Source organism: Panthera pardus, unplaced genomic scaffold (assembly GCF_024362965.1).
Source record: "Panthera pardus isolate Hobbes unplaced genomic scaffold, ASM2436296v1 HiC_scaffold_2, whole genome shotgun sequence".
Lineage (NCBI taxonomy): Eukaryota > Metazoa > Chordata > Mammalia > Carnivora > Felidae > Panthera > Panthera pardus.
Window position 1 is genome coordinate 117284411 of NW_026526765.1, and position 19318 is coordinate 117303728.

The 19318-nt window shown below is 38.0% G+C and overlaps 1 protein-coding gene and 1 long non-coding RNA gene across 3 annotated transcripts in view; one reads left to right on the plus strand and one right to left on the minus strand.

Annotated features, from left to right (window-relative positions):
- Positions 1–19318, plus strand: part of LARS1 (leucyl-tRNA synthetase 1) — a 77477-nt gene that overhangs the window by 22444 nt on the left and 35715 nt on the right. For both annotated transcript variants that reach the window (XM_019414197.2, XM_019414198.2), the window contains 14 exons: positions 243–355; positions 1038–1101; positions 2517–2584; positions 2689–2914; positions 5598–5685; positions 5772–5848; positions 8663–8716; positions 9486–9626; positions 11200–11277; positions 16536–16621; positions 16717–16782; positions 16881–16963; positions 17577–17715; positions 19022–19234. In XM_019414197.2, coding sequence (XP_019269742.1) covers positions 243–355; positions 1038–1101; positions 2517–2584; positions 2689–2914; positions 5598–5685; positions 5772–5848; positions 8663–8716; positions 9486–9626; positions 11200–11277; positions 16536–16621; positions 16717–16782; positions 16881–16963; positions 17577–17715; positions 19022–19234 — 1496 coding nt within the window. The remainder of the gene's footprint in view (positions 1–242; positions 356–1037; positions 1102–2516; positions 2585–2688; positions 2915–5597; positions 5686–5771; positions 5849–8662; positions 8717–9485; positions 9627–11199; positions 11278–16535; positions 16622–16716; positions 16783–16880; positions 16964–17576; positions 17716–19021; positions 19235–19318) is intronic.
- Positions 172–12842, minus strand: LOC109246305 (uncharacterized). The gene is made up of 3 exons (XR_002071296.2): positions 12607–12842; positions 766–841; positions 172–553 (listed from the first exon to the last, which is right to left on the minus strand). It is a non-coding gene; the product is annotated as an uncharacterized LOC109246305 (long non-coding RNA).

The following is a 19318-nucleotide window of genomic DNA, read 5'->3' on the forward strand; positions in this document are numbered from 1 at the left end:
TTCCTTCTTAACTTATAATTTCTATATGTTTGTTATATGAATATGTGTGCTTAAAAACTTTTACAAGTTAATATAATTATAATATATATTTAATAGGTGGAACCTGAATATTGTTCTCCTTTTAATGTTTGATATAATTTTAAGTTGGAAAATAAAGAGTGAAAGAGTAAATAATTGGTGGGAGTTTTTATTCATAGAAACTATACACATTTCTCAAAAATCATGTATTTTCTTTTCTGTAGGTCGACTGGCGTCGCTCCTTCATCACCACTGATGTTAATCCTTACTATGATTCATTTGTCAGGTGGCAGTACTTAACATTAAGAGAAAGAAGTAAAATAAAATTTGGGAAGCGGTGAGTTTGTTGTCCTTCAGTATAATAAAGAAAAATTTCACTCTGCATTGTAATTCAGTGACCGATAGATAGCTTCTTTTTTTCATTATCCTTTCTCTTCTTATAACTTTTTTCCTTTTTGTTCTCATGTCTCCTTTGTTTTCCTTTTTGTCTTACCAGCATTTTAGTGTTTTACCAGTGTTTAATGTGTCTGAGCTGCTAAAAAGAGGGAGAATAGGAGTATTGGCTGTTATGATCTCCCTAATTCTTTTCAGTATTTTCAGTCAAGCAGAAAAAGAATTTTATATATGTGTTAGTTTATCTACTTTTTCTATAAATTGTTTAAGATTCTTCCTTGATTCTATGGATTAATTAAAAACTATGTGTGCTTCATAACTGAATTTGTATTTTAGAATCTGTTTCATACCTACCGGCACAAAAAGAGACACTTCGAATCTGTTTCATACCACAAAGCCAAGACCGGTGCATAGTTTTCAGGGGTATTACCTTTAATGAAGGCAGAAAGCTTTCATTAAATAGGCTGGCCACTACTCATAAAAGCATAAATAATTGATGTAGACATTTGTTCAGTTAAAAGTTTTAGTTAGAAGAAATATTGTAAGATATTAGCAATAAAGGCAAATACATTAGGATAAAACTTGTATACTATAATAATATTTGTCACTTACTATTTATTTTTTAGGTATACCATTTATTCTCCAAAAGATGGACAGCCTTGTATGGATCATGATAGGCAAACTGGAGAGGTAATTATTTGTGACATAGAGTAGCTATTATAATAATTCTCACTATGGCCATAGAGTTTACGGAATAGATCAGGAACCTAAATAATTTTATTTCAGTGCTGAGGTGTATTCTGGTGGCTGTGAAGAGGGAAACAGAATGTTACTGTAAGATTCTGTGTCTTGTCTAAGACCTTGTTACTCCAAAGGTGGTCCTAGGACCAGCTGCATCTCATCTGCTTGTGAGAGAAAAGCACATTCTTGGGCCTCATCCCCAAATTGCTGAATAAGAAGTTCTGAGGGTGGAGCCCAGGAATCTGTCTTTAATAAGCTTTCAATATGACTCACATGTAGGCTAATGTTTGAGGAGCGCTCCCTGGAGAATACACTGCTCTAAAAAGAGAGATGGGGCAAGGTAATGAGATATGTGGCTAACTGATGTACACAGATTCCATTTATACTTGCTTTGATCATGTGCTTGCTTATTTCTAAAGTACTTCTAGCCATGCATGACATCAGTTCATTCTACATTCCTTAGTAACATTATTCTTTATAATACTTGAGTGAAGCCAGGATCATTTGCCTAAACCTGTGGCACAGTAAATCAACAACAATGCCAGCATCTGAACTTAGGATTCCCTATGAGTTCATCTTCCTTTGTTACCATCTTTGAATGCATTTGTAGTCTAGCGACTACTTTTCGAAGTTTGCTTTCAATTATGGTGTAACTTATCTAACAGAAATGAGAGTTGATCAAAATTTTGAATTCAGAAGACCCAGTTTACTGACTGTATTAACTTTTAATATGGTCAACACCAGCAGTATCCTAAATTCCAGTAGTATGCCATAGTTTTTCAAAGCATTTTACTCTTCATTTGTCTTCTGTGTTCTTTGGGATAAGTCCTGTGTGAGTCACAGTACGGTTATATTACAGTTGAAGGAATGAAGTCTCAGACTTTGTCTCCCTTGGATCAAGATATTAGTAACAGCCCAAGCTAGGTTTTGAATGCTTGTGCTCTGGCCCCTGGTCCAGTATATTTCTATGATGGCTGCTCTGGGGGATTGTTTGATTACATATTCTGACTCCCATTTTGGTAAACACCGTTTTGGGTGATTACTCTAAGTCACTTTTTCCCCCCTCATTCTTCACTCTCAAGTGAATTCTTAGCAAATTGTCCTTACTTAGTAGAGTCTGGGCCTCCTTTACCAGTTCTGATTTGGTGTGGAGTGGGAAGGTGGTCTTTCAAGTCACTTCTTACACCTTAGGCTTTATGGGAATATAGTCAGCTCCCTACTGGCTGACTCCTCCTTGTAAGAAAGAATTATTCTAACAATGCAAGAATCCATCTAAGAAATTTGAATCCGATCTCTCACTTCTATGTGTGGGTTTAATTCAAGTCTTTTTTCTTCTTAAGGTTTGGTTTTGTTTATTTGTTTAGGGTGTGGGACCTCAGGAATATACTTTAATCAAGTTGAAAGTGCTTGAGCCGTACCCATCCAAATTAAGGTAGGTTCGCTGCAGAGTTATTGCATTATCTTTTTGAAGTAACAGATAAATGCAATAGAATCCACAACACTTCTTTGTGTAAACATATATTTTTTTCTTCTTAGTGGCCTGAAAGGGAAAAATATCTTCTTGGTAGCTGCTACTCTCAGACCTGAGACCATGTTTGGACAGACCAACTGTTGGGTTCGCCCTGATATGAAGTACATTGGGTTTGAGACGGCGAATGGTGATATATTCATCTGCACCCAGAGAGCCGCCAGGAATATGTCATACCAGGGCTTTACCAAACACAATGGAGTGGTGCCTGTTGTTAAGGAATTAATGGGAGAGGTGAGTTGGGTAGCAGATTTTTAATTTTAGTGCTTAAATTTAGAGGAACATTTTATCCATGACACTTGAGAAAAGAGCATTGGAAAAATCATTTTAATTGAGGAATACATGCAATGTGTAAATCGTAAGTTCAATATTTTGGTGCAGTTTTATTACATGTGTATACTCCACCCTAATCAAGATACAGACCAATTCCAGTAGTCCAGAAGGTGCTCCCACGTCCATCTTGCAGTCAGTACCCACCCCTCTTCCACAAAGGTAACCACCACTCTGCTTTTAGTCATCAAAGATTAGTTGCTGTTCTTGAACTTTACGTGATTGAATTATATAATCTGTACTCTTTTGTGTCTGGCTTCTTTTGCTCAACATTAAGTCTGTGAAATTCATGCATGTTGTGTGTAGTAGATTTGTTCTTTTTTTATTGCTGTGGAATATTCCTTGTATGACTATATCACTATAGCATTTTTGACTCTTATGTTTCAGTTCAGTAAGTATCTGCTTGAAAAATAGACAGTTCTCCCCAAGAGATTTAATGGTTGCAGTGGAATATGATTACCTGTGTTTCTGGTATAGAATTGCAGCTGTTTGTTTTTCTGAAGAATCTTGGTTGATGGTAACTAAATCTGGACGATTATATAGCTTTTATTCTTACACTTTATTTACTTACCAAAATTTCAGAGTATATTTTATTAAACCCTTTCATAAATGCTAATCTTAGGAATCTTGATAAATCACATTTTCAAATTTTTTTAATGTTTATTTTAGATTTTTTAAAAAAATATTTATTTTTGAGGCAAAACAGAGTGTGAGCAGGGGAGGGGTAGAGAGAGAGGGACATACAGAATCCGAAGCAGGCTTCGGGCTCTGAGCTGTCAGCATAGAGCCCAACGCGAACCGTGAGATCATGACCTGAGCCAAAGTCAGACGCTTAGTTTTCTGAGCTACCCAGGTGCCCCTCTTCCTCTTTTTAATATACAGATGGCAATATAATTTGGGGCGTCTGGCTGGCTTAGTCAGAAGAGTGTGTGACTCTTTTTTTTTTTTTTTTTTTTTAATTTTTTTTTTCAACGTTTTTTTATTTATTTTTGCGACAGAGAGAGACAGAGCATGAACGGGGGAGGGGCAGAGAGAGAGGGAGACACAGAATCGGAAACAGGCTCCAGGCTCCGAGCTGTCAGCCCAGAGCCTGACGCGGGGCTCGAACTCACGGACTGCGAGATCGTGACCTGGCTGAAGTCGGACGCTTAACCGACTGCGCCACCCAGGCGCCCCTGAGTGTGTGACTCTTAATGTCAGGGTCCTGAGTTTGAATTCTTCACTGGGGGGTAGAGATTACTACAAAAAAACCCAAAACCCAAAAAAACAAAAAACACAAATGGCAGTATACTTTATCACATTTTTCTGCATCTTGCTTTCTTCTTTTTTCTTTTCCTTAGCTATGTCTTGGTATTTGCCTTGTGGGTGCATAGCTTCCTTATGTCTTATGTTTTGCAGCCACATAAGTAGTCCATTGTGTGGCTGTACCACAGCGTATTTAACCATTTTCTATAATGCACATTTGAATAGATTCCTGTTGTTTTCTGTTACAAGCAGTGCTGTCACTTCTCATCAGCTGTTGGAGTTGTGTCTGAGAAGTTTTTAGGAATAGTGTTAATAACAGAGATTTTTCCTGTTACTAGTGCAATTTCTTTCCCTGTAAATTTGAACAGATTTTGGAGTGAGGAAAATGGGTGGTATAAATTAAAAAACAGCTTTTAGCCCTTAAGACTGTTACGATATTTAGCCTTCACCCACGTGACTGTAAGTTCCATAAAAGCAGTTTCTCTTTGAATAAAGCGGGCCGGTGGGAACTGTGTGGAATTGAGAGGTGCAGTCTTTAGCTTAGTTTTGAGAGTATGGGTTCAGTATTGTTGAATCTTTGGATTTTAAGAGAAACTAGATGTGTGTTTTTCATACAATTTGTCTTCCTAATCATTGTTTTTGTTTTTTTTTAAGTTTATTTATTTATTTTTATTTGGAGAGAGAGCTAGAGAGCAAGTTGGCGAGGGGCAGAGAGAGAGGGAGACAGAATCCCAAGTAGGCTCTGTGCTTTCAGCCCAGAGCCCTATGTGGGGCTTGAACTCACTATGAGATCATGACCTGAGCCGAAGTCAAGAGTCGGATGCTCAACCAACTTAGCCACTCAGGTGCCCTGCTAATCATTGTTTTAAATGGATATACAGTATTTTATTTTGTTTATATCTCATATTTTGTTAAATGCTTTTTCTATCATTTAAATTTTAGCTGTTTCCAGGTTTTGCTGTTGTAGTTAACACAGCATTGGGTAGACTTCTCAAAGAAAAAATGTTTTTTTCTTTTGAGGTAAATTCCTAGGACTGGCTGGATCTAAGTTGTGTGAATGTTTTTGTGTCTCGCTATGATTCTTATATCGTTTCCCTCAAGGAGTACAATGCCACCAGCAATGTATTAGTGTATTAATTTCCTGACCACCTTATGACATCACGTTTGGGAATTATAATTATTTACAACTATTTTTAGTCTAGTGTGTATAAAAGAATGAGTTTGTTTTACTTCACGTATTTTTGAATGTTAGCTTCTCAGGGCTTAAAAATATTAACACTTTTAAATTTGAGTGAGTAAAATAAGTTTTTTCACCTTTTATGCTGATCTTTTTGTTTCACAGGAGATGCTTGGTGTGTCGCTTTTTGCACCTTTAACATCTTATAAGGTGATCTATGTTCTTCCAATGCTCACCATTAAGGAGGATAAAGGTAAAGAGTTTCTTTCTTTCTTTCTAGAAATACTTTGGTGATTGCATTCTGGTTGTATTAATTAATTCCATACTTTCTTGTATAAGGCACTGGTGTGGTCACAAGTGTTCCTTCTGACTCCCCTGATGATTTTGCTGCCCTCAGAGATTTGAAGAAAAAGCAAGTGAGTATCTGAGTTTCATGTTGTTATTAATTCTTTATCATCTCATTATGTACCATTGAACCAACTATGAAGTGAAAAAGCTATCATATCTTGGAACTGTTATCTCTACCTTGTTTCTATATGTGTATATATTTGAAACATAATATTTCACAGAATTTTTAAGACTTCTAGAGTTTAGGTTTACAATAAATTGGAGAAGAAGGTAGAGAGATTCCCCTTGTTCCCACACATGCACAGCCTCTGCCGTTATCAACATTCCCCACCAGAGTGGTGCATTTCTTACCACGGATCAACCTACGTTGATGCATTATAATTCCCCAAAGTCCATAGTTTACCTTAGGGTTCACTCTTGGTGGTGTATATTTGGGTTTGGACAACTGTATAATGACATAGATTCATCATTAGTATATCATATAGAGTATTTTCGCTGCCCTAAAAGTCCTGTGTGCTCTTTTTGTTCATCTCTCTCCCCTGTGACCATGCTGTCAGTGCAGAGCCCCATGTGGGCTCGATGTCACAAACCATGAGATCATGACCTGAGCTGAAATCAAGAGTCGGATGCTTAACTGACTGAGCCACCTCGGTGCCCAATGTCTCTTAATTCTTGGTACTGTCTTTTGCAGAGCAGCTTTTAACTTTAATGAAGTTTGATTGTTATTTCTTTCACGGATTAGGTCTTTGATGTTGTATCTAAAAAGGCACCACCATACCCATGGTCATTTAAGTTTTCACCTACGTTAGCTTCTAGGAATTTTATAATTTTATGTTTTACATCTAGGTCTGTGATACATTTTGAGTTAATTTTTATGACAGTGTAAGCACTATGTCTAGATTCATTTTTTTTTTTTTTTGCACCTGGGTGTCTAGTTATTCCAGTAACATTTGTTGAAAAGACTATCTTTGAGTTATTGTATTGCCTTTGCTCCTTTGTCAGAGATCAGTTGACTCTCTTTATGCGCTCACTATTTTGGTGCACTGAACTATTTGTCTCTTCTTTCCAGCACTACACTGTCTTGATTACTGTAACTTTATAGTAAGTCTTGAAGTCAGATAGTGTCTGTCCTCCGATTTTTTTTTTTTTTAGTACTGAGTTCACTATTCTGGATCTCTTGCTTCTGTATAAAGCTTTGTGATCAATTTGTTGATATTCATAAAATAACTTGTTGGGATTTTCATTGAGATTGTGCTGAATCTGTAGGTTAAATTGGAATTGGTAAGAATTGACATCTTGGCAATACTGAATCTTTCAGTCCATGAACATGAAGTATCTCTCCATTTATTTAGTTCTTTGATTCTCTTCATAGAGTTTGTAGTTTTTCTCACGTAGATCTTATGTATGTTTTGCTGCTTTTGTACCTAAGTATTTGATTTTGGAGGGGACGCTAATATCAGTGGTACTGTGTTTTTAGTTTTGAATTCCACTTGTTCATTTTTAGTATATTGGAGTGCAATTAACTTTTTTTTTTTTAAGTTTATTTACTTATTTTGAGCGAGGGGGAGGGAGAGAGAGAGAGAGAGAGAGAGAGAGAGAGAGAGAGAGAATGCGAGTGGGGGAGGGGCAGAGAGAGCAAGGGACCGAGAGAGAATCCTAAGCAGGCTCTGTGCTGTCAGTGCAGAGCTTGATGTGGGGCTCAGGCTCACAGACTTCGAGACCATGAACTGAGCTCAAATCGAGAGTTGGTTTTAATTGACTCAGTCATCTGAGGTACCCCTGGAATGCAATGAACTTTGGTATATTAACCTTGTATCCTGCAACTTTGCTACAATTGCCTGTTAGTTCCAGGAGTTTTTTTCCCTTCATTCTTTTGGATTTTCCTACGCAGATGATCATTCCATCTATGAACAAAGACAGTTTTATGCCTTCCTTCCCAATCTGTATACCTTTTATTTTATTTTCTTCCCTTATTGCATTAGCAAGGGCATTCAGAACGATATTGAAAGGAAGTGATGAGAGGAACATCCTGGCTTCATACCTGATCTTAGTGGGAATACTTTGAATTTCTCATCCTTAAGTGTGATATTAGCTATGGGTTTTTTGTAGATAGTCTATCAAGTTTTAGAAGGTCTGCATCTATTCCAGTTTACTATGATTCCTTATCAGGAATGGGTGTTGGATTTTTTTCAAATGCTTTTCTTGCATCTCTTAATAGGATCATGTGATTTTTCTTTTTTAATGTTTTGCTGGATTCCATAAAACTTTAGAAAAAGTTGTAATATTCATATTCACATTTTCATTGCAACCTAGAATATGAACCTCATTTTCAGTGGTGTGTGTGTGTGTGTGTGTGTGTGTGTGTGTGAATTTTTGCTATTGGCTTGCTATTTCTTTTTAATTTTTTAAAATGTTTTTATTTTATTTTTTTCTGAGAGAGAGACAGAGCATGAGTGGGGGAAGGGCAGAGAGAGAGGGACACACAGAATCTGAAGCACAGATTGTCAGTCTGTTCTGTCAGGCAGCACAGAGCCCTACGCGGGGCTTGAGCTCACAGACCATGAGATCATGACCTGAGCCGAAGTTGGACGCTTAACTGACTGAGCCACCCAAGCGCCCCATTTGGCTTACTATTTCATCATTTAAGCAATTCACTGTAATTTAAACTGTTGAGTTTTTTAGTGACATAGATCTCTTCTTGAGATATTTGGTAAAATTAAAAAATTTCCATACGAAAGGGAGAACAAATAGTTTATATTTTAATTTCTATTTGTTTATTTAGGAGAACAAATATTTTTTAAAAAGTTTTGGAGTTTGTTCTCTCAATGATTATGCCAATGAAGTGTTGATCATTAGTGTTAATTTGTAAAATTTTTTTGTAGGCCTTACGAGCAAAGTATGGAATTAGAGATGACATGGTCTTGCCATTTGAGCCGGTGAGTACACTGAGGACTCAGAATATTCATACCCATCTCTTTGTCATTGAAAAAAAAGAGCTAGCATTTTCCTTGTAACAAAATTAAATAATTAGTGGATATAAAAATAAGAGGGAGTTTGCTTAGAGTTTATTTACTTTAATTTGCTATCTGTTGTGGCACTTAAGAGTGAGAGAAAGACCAAGAGTAAGTATTTTCTTAGCACCTGGCACCTGCAGTTCTGAAACAAACAATGTTTTTAGCATCACCAGTTTTATAGTAGCTTATTTTGCTAGTAGGGCCAATTTCCAAGCTTCTAAAGACAAAATTTTGCCATGTTAGCCATGAATGTTTATGTTTTCATATTAGTGCCTGGTGAAGAAAAAAAAAATTTAGTTACTAGCAAATAACTTTCATGAAGAATCTAGAAGACTTTTTATAAGCCAGAAGTAAGACCATCCTTAGATTTAGTTTTTTATATCGTTTTGCTAGTTTTAGAATTATATGCCAATACAGGGTTGTGAGCTGGAGAAGGTGTGTTTTATAGTGAGGGAGGGACAATTTAGGGGTTGGTGCAGAGAATTTGGGTAGTTCCTGTGGAGGAGAGTAAGAAGACAAATTCACATCTGGATGTTAGTCACAGTGATTACCTAATGTGTGGTGCTCTTGTAATGATGTATAAAATCTGAAATGACTTCATTGGACAGTAGAGGAAAATGAATTATGCACCATAGGGCGTTTTTATGATCATTCAGTGTGAATAAGGTCCTGAAATTGCTGTTCTTTACAGGTGCCAATCATTGAAATCCCAGGTTTTGGAAATCTTTCCGCTGTAACCATTTGTGATGAGTTGAAAGTTCAAAGCCAGAATGACCGAGAAAAACTTGCAGAAGCTAAGGAGAAGTTATATCTAAAAGGGTTTTATGATGGTGTAAGTTATAATTTTTTAGTTTTGCTCTGTATATTTTTCAATGATTTAGAAGAAAATAGAAAGATTCAATATAGTTTCACCTACATACTGATTTGAGAGATAATATGAGATTGTGTTCTTCTGTTTCCAAATTTATTTATTTTTTGTTCAATGGCACTTATAGAAATTATATATTTGTGTCTTTTAGGAATGTCTAAGAAATGAGTTTCTTGAGAAGATTATTTAAAGTTAGTTCATGTTATTATGGAGTCAATTTCATAGGTTTATTGCATGGACAATACCTGGTCCCTTTTGCTCTTTTAATTGAGGAGTTCATATTTTAAATAAGCAGTTTTTCTCATTTAGTTGCTAATGTCCACTAAATGCCAGGGGAGTGCAACAGACATGTTTGGAACCTCTCTTTTCTCCTTAATTGTGCATGTGTTAATGTGGCTTACACATTTCCATGGAAAGAGGATTAGGCTAGAGAAAGTAAAAATCAAGCCAAGTTGCTAGTGACTTGAGGTTAAAATGAAGATTTTTAAGGCTATAAATGGGAATTCTTTATTTTTACCTTCACTTTCATCGTTCTGGATAACCAACAATTGGTTATGTGTCTTTTTTTTAAGTGACTTACACATTTTGGGTGGTAACAAAAGCTACCACTTATACAGATAGCACTTAAATGTTAACTTATTTAAATCTCAAAATAACCTCGTGAAGTAGGCACTATCATTCCTGTTTTACAGATGAGGAAATTGAGGCACTGAGACATTAAGTAATTTACCCAAGATCAGCAGATAGGTAGCCAGTGGCAGAACTGGTCTACCTGGGGAGCTTGGCTCCAGGGTTTGTGCTCTTAACCACTTTACTAACGTGATCTATAAGTATAATTTTATAGTGGTCAATTAAATTGATATAAAGCACTTGAGCATGTTAGAGGATTGGAAGGTCAGAAAACATCTTTCTTTTCCATTTAAGATAGAAACTATTTCAGAGAGAAACAGGAGTCACATAGCTGGAGGTCAAAATATGAGCTGGAAGGGGACTGTGTGGATCTGTGACAACAATGGGCAAGCTAATACCTAGCCCTAGGATTAAATTTCCTCACTACGTTAAAGGCAGAGTTGAAAAACCAGCCTTCCTATAAGGGCCAGGTTTATCACATGGCCAAGCTAAGAAAAATGCTTGCTGGCAACAGGCAGAATTGGAAACAGAAGTCTAACTGGGGCTGAGCTGTGTGAGCTCCGTTCATTTTCCCAAAGCCTTCCTTCAGGAATGAACTGAGTGAGCCTATTGAAATTCTCTCCCCATGGAAATCTGAGAAGTGGGAGGGTCATGAGGGATCCTTCCTCATCTTGTTCGTGATAGCCATTCTAGTCATGGCAAAAGAAAAACCAAGTGTGTTGTATATATTGATCACCCAAGCTCTGGCAAAATAAAAACTTAAGATTACAAATGTGATAGATTTCACACTAAAAATATCTTAGTTGTGGATGGAAGTAAATTTAGTTAGGGAAAAATTTGGAGGGAACGCGAGGCAAATTTTAATTGTTTTGTCTGTGTTTTGTCCCCCCACTTCTCATCCTTTTAGGTAATGTTGGTGGATGGATTTAAAGGACAGAAGGTCCAAGATGTAAAGAAGACTATTCAGAAAAAGATGATTGACACTGTATGTGATAGGCCATCCTCTGAAGGCTGTTTTAGGAGAAAACCCTTTTTTAAAATTTCTTTCTTTCTTTTTCTTTCTTTCTTTCCATTTATTTATTTTTGAGAGACAGAGTGAGACAGAACATGAGCTGAGGAGGGGCAGAGAGAGAAGGAGACAGAGAGTCTGAAGCAGGATCCAGGCTCTGAGCAAGCGTTCAGCACAGAGCCCGATGCGGGACTCAGACCCACAAACCGTGAGATCATGACGTGAGCCGAAGTCAGACACCTAACGGAATGAGCTACCCAAGCATCCTTTTTTTTTTTTTTTTTTTTAAAGTAGGCTTCATGCGCAGCCCAGAGCCCAAAGCGGGGTTTAAAGTCACAGCCTTGAGATCAAGACCTGATCTGAGATCAAGAGTGCCCCTAAACTAAATTTTGATTTCTGACAGTTATATATGGCTTTAATACAGAGAGACTGTGGTGTGTAAAGCTTACTAAAATAAAAAACCAGCAGTTTCCTCTCCATCCTTCTCACATTCTCTTCAGTTTCTCTTCCTTGGACAGGATTACTTTCAGCTATTTTGGTTATTTCTTTTAATATTAACCTCCATCTCTCAGATCTCTAATGTAAATGCTCATAGAGTAATTTTTAAATTTTGATTTTCAGTTTTAGACATTAGCCATTGACTTTCTACCTTGGAAAATCAAGATTTAACTCTTTTTTCTACCTTGTGTCTTTCTGACCTCACCACATTTGTGTGCCCTTCTCTACCTCCCATCTTTTTAGTATAGGTACATTATAACTTATATGAGAGCAGTAATTGTGTACATTAAAAAAAATATTTCTTTTCATATGTTAATGTGGGATTTCCATGTTCAATTTGCTAATCTCTTTTTTTTTAAGTCTTTTAATTTATTTTTGAGAGAGAGAGAGAGAGAGCGAGCGCAAGTGGGAGAGGGGCAGACAGAGAGAATCCCAGGCAGGCTTTGCACCGTCAGTACAGAGTCCGATATGGGGCTCAAGCTCACAAACCATGAGATCACGACCTGAACCAAAGCCAAGTGAGCCACCAGGTGCCCCCATTGTATACATTTTTGAGACATCACTGATGTACAATGAAACTTTTCTTCCCCAGCTTTTGTTTTTCCCTGGTGTTAATAATTGTCCTTCTTGTTTTTTAATTCCTTTTTTAAATTCCTTACTTTAAATACAATGCTGTATTCCCAAACTCTGTCCCAACTCTTTATTTCTTCTTTCACTACTTTAACACGTCAGTATGCTGTTGGTTCCTTCTTGGAGAAAGCTCTTCCCCCGCCTTCTGGCCTGTTTTAGTCTGGACTGGTTACTTACTGTCCTAGTGCACAAATATCTGGGATCTTCTTCCATTACTAAGAATTTTCTTTGCTTCTCTTGAGTTGGATCTCTTGTTTCCTTGATCCCATGGCCGCTGCTTAATTATTCCCTCTCTCATTTGGGTTAAGCTCTTACTCTAGTAGCTTTCCTAAAAAACGGTACCTGGAAGGTAAATTTTTGTAAGCTTCCATGTGTGAAATATCTTGTCTATCTTCGTACTTGGTTGCCTGGGGACAGAATTCTAGATTGAAAGTAGTTTTGCCTTAGAATTTCATGGACATTACCCATGGTGCTCTGGTTCAGAATGCTGTTGTGAAGTCTGAAACCATTTTGGTAATAACTCATTTTTTTTATAAATGCCCTGTTTTTCCCCCTCTCCTTCTCTTTGTATAGAATCTTGTCTTTCTTCCTGATGTTACGAAATTTCGTGATTTACTGTGGTGTAGGTCAATTTTCATTCATTTTTCTGAGTGCTTAGTGGGCTCCTTCAGCCTGAAGACTTAGGTGCTTTAATTTTGGGAAAATTTCTTGACTTTTTCTTTGGTTGTTTCATCTCTTCCTTTCCTTATTTGTTGCTTCCTGAATTCTTATTCAATTATGGGTTCTCTTAGACTCTGGAAGTCTTTTTCTTTCTGGGAGAGTCCCTCAACTTTTTCTTCCTGAGATTTTGTTTGTTTATTGTGCATTTTTTATATCTGCTATTTGTGTGTATGTGTAAAAAAATTATTTTTGGTATGGAAAATTTCAAATTAAAAAAGTGGAGAGTAGTGTGTTGAATTCCTGTATACTTATTATCCAGCTTCATCGTTACCAACGCAGGACCTTTTTTTTTTTTTTCAATATATGAAGTTTATTGTCAAATTGGTTTCCATACAACACCCAGTGCTCATCCCAAAAGGTGCCCTCCTCAATACTCATCACCCACCCTCCCCTCCTTCCCACCCCCTATCAACCCTCAGTTTGTTCTTAGTTTTTAAGAGTCTCCTATGCTTTGGCTCTCTCCCACTCTAACCTCTTTTTTTTTTTCCCCCTTCCCCTCCTCCATGGGTTTCTGTTAAGTTTCTCAGGATCCACATATGAGTGAAACCATATGGTATCTGTCTTTCTCTGTATGGCTTATTTCACTTAGCATCACACTCTCCAGTTCCATCCACGTTGCTACAAAGGGCCATAATTCATTCTTTCTCATTGCCATGTAGTACTCCATTGTATATATAAACCACAATTTCTTTATCCATTCATCAGTTGATGGACATTTAGGCTCTTTCCATAATTTGGCTATTGTTGAGAGTGCTGCTATAAACATTGGGGTACAAGTGCCCCTATGCATCAGTACTGCTGTATCCCTTGGGTAAATACCTAGTAGTGCTATTGCTGGGTCATAGGGTAGGTCTATTTTTAATTTTTTGAGGAACCTCCACACTGTTTTCCAGAGCGGCTGCACCAATTTGCATTCCCACCAACAGTGCAAGAGGGTTCCCGTTTCTCCACATCCTCTCCAGCATCTATAGTCTCCTGATTTGTTCATTTTGCCCACTCTGACTGGCGTGAGGTGATATCTGAGTGTGGTTTTGATTTGTATTTCCCTGATGAGGAGCGACGTTGAGCATCTTTTCATGTGCCTGTTGGCCATCCGGATGTCTTCTTTAGAGAAGTGTCTGTTCATGTTTTCTGCCCATTTCTTCACTGGGTTATTTGTTTTTCGGGTGTGGAGTTTGGTGAGCTCTTTATAGATTTTGGATACTAGCCCTTTGTCCGATATGTCATTTGCAAATATCTTTTCCCATTCCGTTGGTTGCCTTTTAGTTTTGTTGGTTGTTTCCTTTGCTGTGCAGAAGTTTTTCATCTTCATAAGGTCCCAGTAGTTCATTTTTGCTTTTAATTCCCTTGCCATTGGGGATGTGTCAAGTAAGACATTGCTACAGCTGAGGTCAGAGAGGTCTTTTCCTGCTTTCTCCTCTAGGGTTTTGATGGTTTCCTGTCTCACATTTAGGTCCTTTATCCATTTTGAGTTTATTTTTGTGAATGGTGTGAGAAGTGGTCTAGTATCAATCTTCTGCATGTTGCTGTCCAGTTCTCCCAGCACCATTTGTTAAAGAGACTGTCTTTTTTCCATCAACACAAGGCCTTTTTTATAGGATGCTATTGTTTCATGAATGTGAAATCCTAATCTTTTATTTCTCTGAGGAAGATTGTTGATATTTAAGAGTAGGTACAGAAAGATGATTGGAACCTTTTTGGATGTGAGTAGGGCTTCATTGGGGGAGATCTAGAAGAGCTTTTTGGGTCTTGGGGAAGCCTTTATATTAGCCCTGATGTCAATTAGTTAGAGCTTCTTGGATTTATTAGCTTCCTCCTAGAAGATTCTTCCACTTTCTAGCTTGAGAAGTCTAAGCTAACTGGGAGCTGAAAAAATTGCTAGGGGGAATACCAAAACCCATTGTGCTGACTCTCCACTGAATCTGTCTCTTCCCACTGTGATACCCATATCCTTAACTCTGTCTTTGGTTGAGTGACTTTTGTATCCTCTCCAGAGCATAAACCTTCATTGTTCTCCTGGCATAGGGAGGGGCATTTGCCTGTCTGCATAGGATGGGATTAGGGTATCTGGGGTTCTGACCTCTTCTTTAGAAACTTCAGTTAGTCCTCTTTTCAGCAGAGTTCGATGTCTGTTTTTAATTTCCCTTCTTTATACCAAAGTCCTAGCTATTTAAGTTCAGTATGAAGAATTGCATTAAAAACAAAGAACAATGAATCATTTTATGAATAATTATGTTGAATTTTATCTTAAAAAATAGCCTGACAAGTGTGGGACCATAATACATTAAGAGGTATTTATATTTGGTAAACAGTTACATTCACGGTTAGTTTTCTAGTGGACGTTTTTCATGACACTATAAATCTTTAGCAACAATGTTTTTCATGTTTAGTTTTTGTGCATCTAGTTTTTTAAAAGCAGTGGTTCTATGCGTTTAACTTCATATTTTCTTTATATTCTTTTTGTTTATTTTTTAGAGAGAGAGATCGAGCATGAGTGGGGAGAGAGGCAGAGAGAGGAGAGAGAGAGAATCCCAAGCAGGGTCTGTGCTGACAACGCTCACATCTCCCCCTCTTTATATTCTTACTATAACAAGGATAGGGATGCATGGGTGGCTCGGTTAGTTAAGCATTAGACTCTTGATTTCAGTGCAGGTCATGATCTCTTGGTTTAAGAGTTCAAGTCCCGAGTCGGGCTCCATGCTTATAGTTCGGAGCCTGCTTGGTATTCTCTCTCTCCCTTTCTCTCTGCCCATCCCCTCCTTGCTCTCTCTCTTTCTCTCTCTCTCTCTCAAAATAAGTAAATAAACTTAAAACAAAAATAATAAGGGTAAAGGGCTTCCATAGGCAATCTAACCTTCAAACCATAGAATTAGAAAGTATTGAACATCATTCATGTTCCACTGAAAAGGAATAATCTATACCTAGGAAAGATGATCCATTTGACAGAGATACACACCTTTTCAAAAGCAAATGATGTATAGAAAGAATGGCAGGGCCGCCTGGGTGGCTCAGTTGGTTAAGTGGCTGACTTCAGCTCAGGTCATGATCTCACGGGTCGTGATCTCATGGCTTGTGAGTTCGAGCCCCGCGTCAGTCTCTGTGCTGACAGCTTGGAGCCTGGAGCCTGCTTTGGATTCTGTGTCTCCGTCTCCCTCTGTTCCTCCCCTGCTTGCACTCTGTCTCTTTCTCAAAAATAAATAAAGATTAAAAAAAATTAAAAAAAAAAGAGAATGGCAGATAACTTATACTGGGAAGACATACTGAAGATGTGGGGTTTTTGTTATTGGTGGTGTAACATTTTTTTTTAAAGTTGTTTTTTATTGTCCCTGAGGAATAGAGATTGACTTGACATAATATCTGATATATTTTTATTTGCTTTCATGTAGGGAGATGCCTTTATTTACATGGAACCAGAAAAACAAGTTATGTCCAGGTCTTCAGATGAATGTGTCGTGGCCTTGTGTGACCAGTGGTTAGTCTCTCGTACAGCAAGACATTTCCTTCAGTCATTTTACTTATCCTTTTGAATTTTATGTTTTTTTTTTTAATCAATCTGTCCACTACCAGGTACTTGGATTATGGAGAAGAGAACTGGAAACAACAGACATCCCAGTGCTTGAAGAACCTGGAAACGTAAGAAGGGAAAAAAGTGATGAGGGAAGGGAAAGGAGATCAGAAACATGGAAGACAGTGAGGATGAAGAGAGACACTGTACCTTTTACTCTCTCCAGATTCTGTGAGGAGACCAGGAGGAATTTTGAAGCTACCCTAGGTTGGCTACAAGAGCATGCTTGCTCGAGAACTTATGGTTTAGGTAAGCATGTTTCAAATTCTTCTGTTTGAATGACTTGGCCAGTTACCTGGCACATTAACCCTTTTACTTTTTCTCTGTCTCTCCTAGTATTTTTCTGAATTGAGAGGTTTTGGTTTGAGGGTGAGGGAAACTGGGGTGTGGTGCCCTACCGTCTATCTACCTGCTGGTAGAGTATGACCTCTCAAACCCACATAGCTTTATGGATTTTTTTTAATAGAAACTTTGTAGTGCTTCAACCATTTTGCCTTTTTAAAAAATGTTTATTTATTTATTTTCAAGCAGGGAGGAGGCGGGCAGAGAGGGAGGGAGGGAGAGAATCCCAAGCAGGCTCTGCACGGTCAGCGTGGAGCCGGATGCGAGGTTCTATCTCACGACCTGTGAGATCACGACCGGAGGCGAGATCAAGAGTCGGACACTCAACTGACTGAGCCACCCCAGTGCCCCCATTTTGCTTTATATTTACTAGTTCATTTTGTTAATTATTTAAGCAAATTTAAGACCTTCTTAAATAAGTAGCTTTGTAAATGCTATAGACCTTGAAGATATGGATTCTCCAGATGAAGTATCTCTTTTAAGTTCCTCATGAATTAATTTTCTTCTTTTTATCTTGCAGGTACTCGTCTGCCATGGGATGAGCAGTGGCTGATTGAATCGCTGTCTGATTCCACTATTTACATGGCATTTTACACAGTGGCACACCTGCTGCAGGGGGGTAACTTGCGAGGACAGGCAGAGTCTCCACTGGGCATCAGGTTGGTGAATGGATGCGGCAAAGAAATGTAGTTTATTAGCAGGAGGTGTGATCTTTTGATTTACACATTGAAAGTTCCTTTTTTAAAATTATTTTATTATTTTATTTATTTTTTAAAACTTTTTATAATGTTTATTTTTTTTTTTAATTTTTTTTTTTTAATGTTTATTTATTTTTGAGACAGAGAGAGACAGAGCATGAACGGGGGAGGGGCAGAGAGAGAGGGAGACACAGAATCGGAAGCAGGCTCCAGGCTCTGAGCCATCAGCCCAGAGCCCGACGCGGGGCTCGAACTCACGAACCGTGAGATCGTGACCTGAGCTGAAGTCGGACGCTAAACTGACTGAGCCACCCAGGCGCCCCTATAATGTTTAGTTTTGAGAGAGAGAGAGAGAGAGACAGAGCTTGAGACTGGGAGGGGCAGAGAGGGAGACACAGAATCTGAAGCAGGCTGCAGGGTCTGAGCTGTCAGCACAGAGCCCAACGCAGGGCTTGAACCCACAAACCATGAGATAATGACCTGAGCCAAAGTCGGACGCTTAACTGACTGAGTCACCCAGGCATCCCTTTATTTTTTAATATTTATTTATTTATTTATTTATTTAATTTTGAGACAGAGAGTATGTGAATGGGACAGGGGCAGAGAGAGAGAGAGAGAGAGAGAGAGGAAGAGAGAAAATATTCTAGGCAGGCTCTGCATTGTCAGCACAGGGCCTAATGTGGGGCTTGAACTCATGAACCGTGAGATTATGACCTGAGCTGAAGTCACATGCTTAACTGACTGAGTTATTTTTTTATTTTTTAAGTTTATTTATTTTGAGAGAGACAGAGACACTGCAAGCGGGAAAAAGGTAGAGAGGGAGACAGAGAATCCCAAGCAGACTCTGTGCTGTCATCATGGAGCCTGACCTGGGGCACCATCTCACGAACTGTGAGATCATGACCTGAGCTGAAACCAAGAGTCGGATGCTCAACTGACTGAGCCACCCAGGAGCCACAAAAGTTCCTTTTTTTTTTTTTTTTTTTTTTTAATATTTAGTTTTCATAAGAATTCATTTAGCAGAATTTTGCTAATGATGTTGTTGCTTTTTTGCTGTTGAACTGAGAAAAAGTAATAAATCGTCCCTCTATTATTGTTACTGTTCTTTATTCTTAGGGGAATCTATTGTCATTTGTTATGGTAACTACATTAAGACAGAAATATCTACTTCATGGTTAGATGAAAATACTGATTCTTTCATGGAAAAATATATATTTTTTTGGTGCTGGTTTTTTTGTTTGTTTGTTTGTTTTTATTTTAATTACAGACCACAACAGATGACCAAGGAGGTTTGGGATTATGTTTTCTTCAAGGAGGCTCCATTTCCTAAGACTCAGATCCCAAAGGAAAAGTTAGATCAATTAAAGCAGGAATTTGAGTTCTGGTATCCTGTGGATCTCCGAGTCTCTGGCAAGGATCTTGTTCCAAATCACCTTTCATATTACCTTTATAATCATGTGGCTATGTGGCCAGAACAAAGGTGAGTGCTAAAAAGGTTGCAGACTAAACTTATGCCTTGTGGCTTCAAGTATTTAAGAAGTTATCGTGCAAGGTATAGATTTGC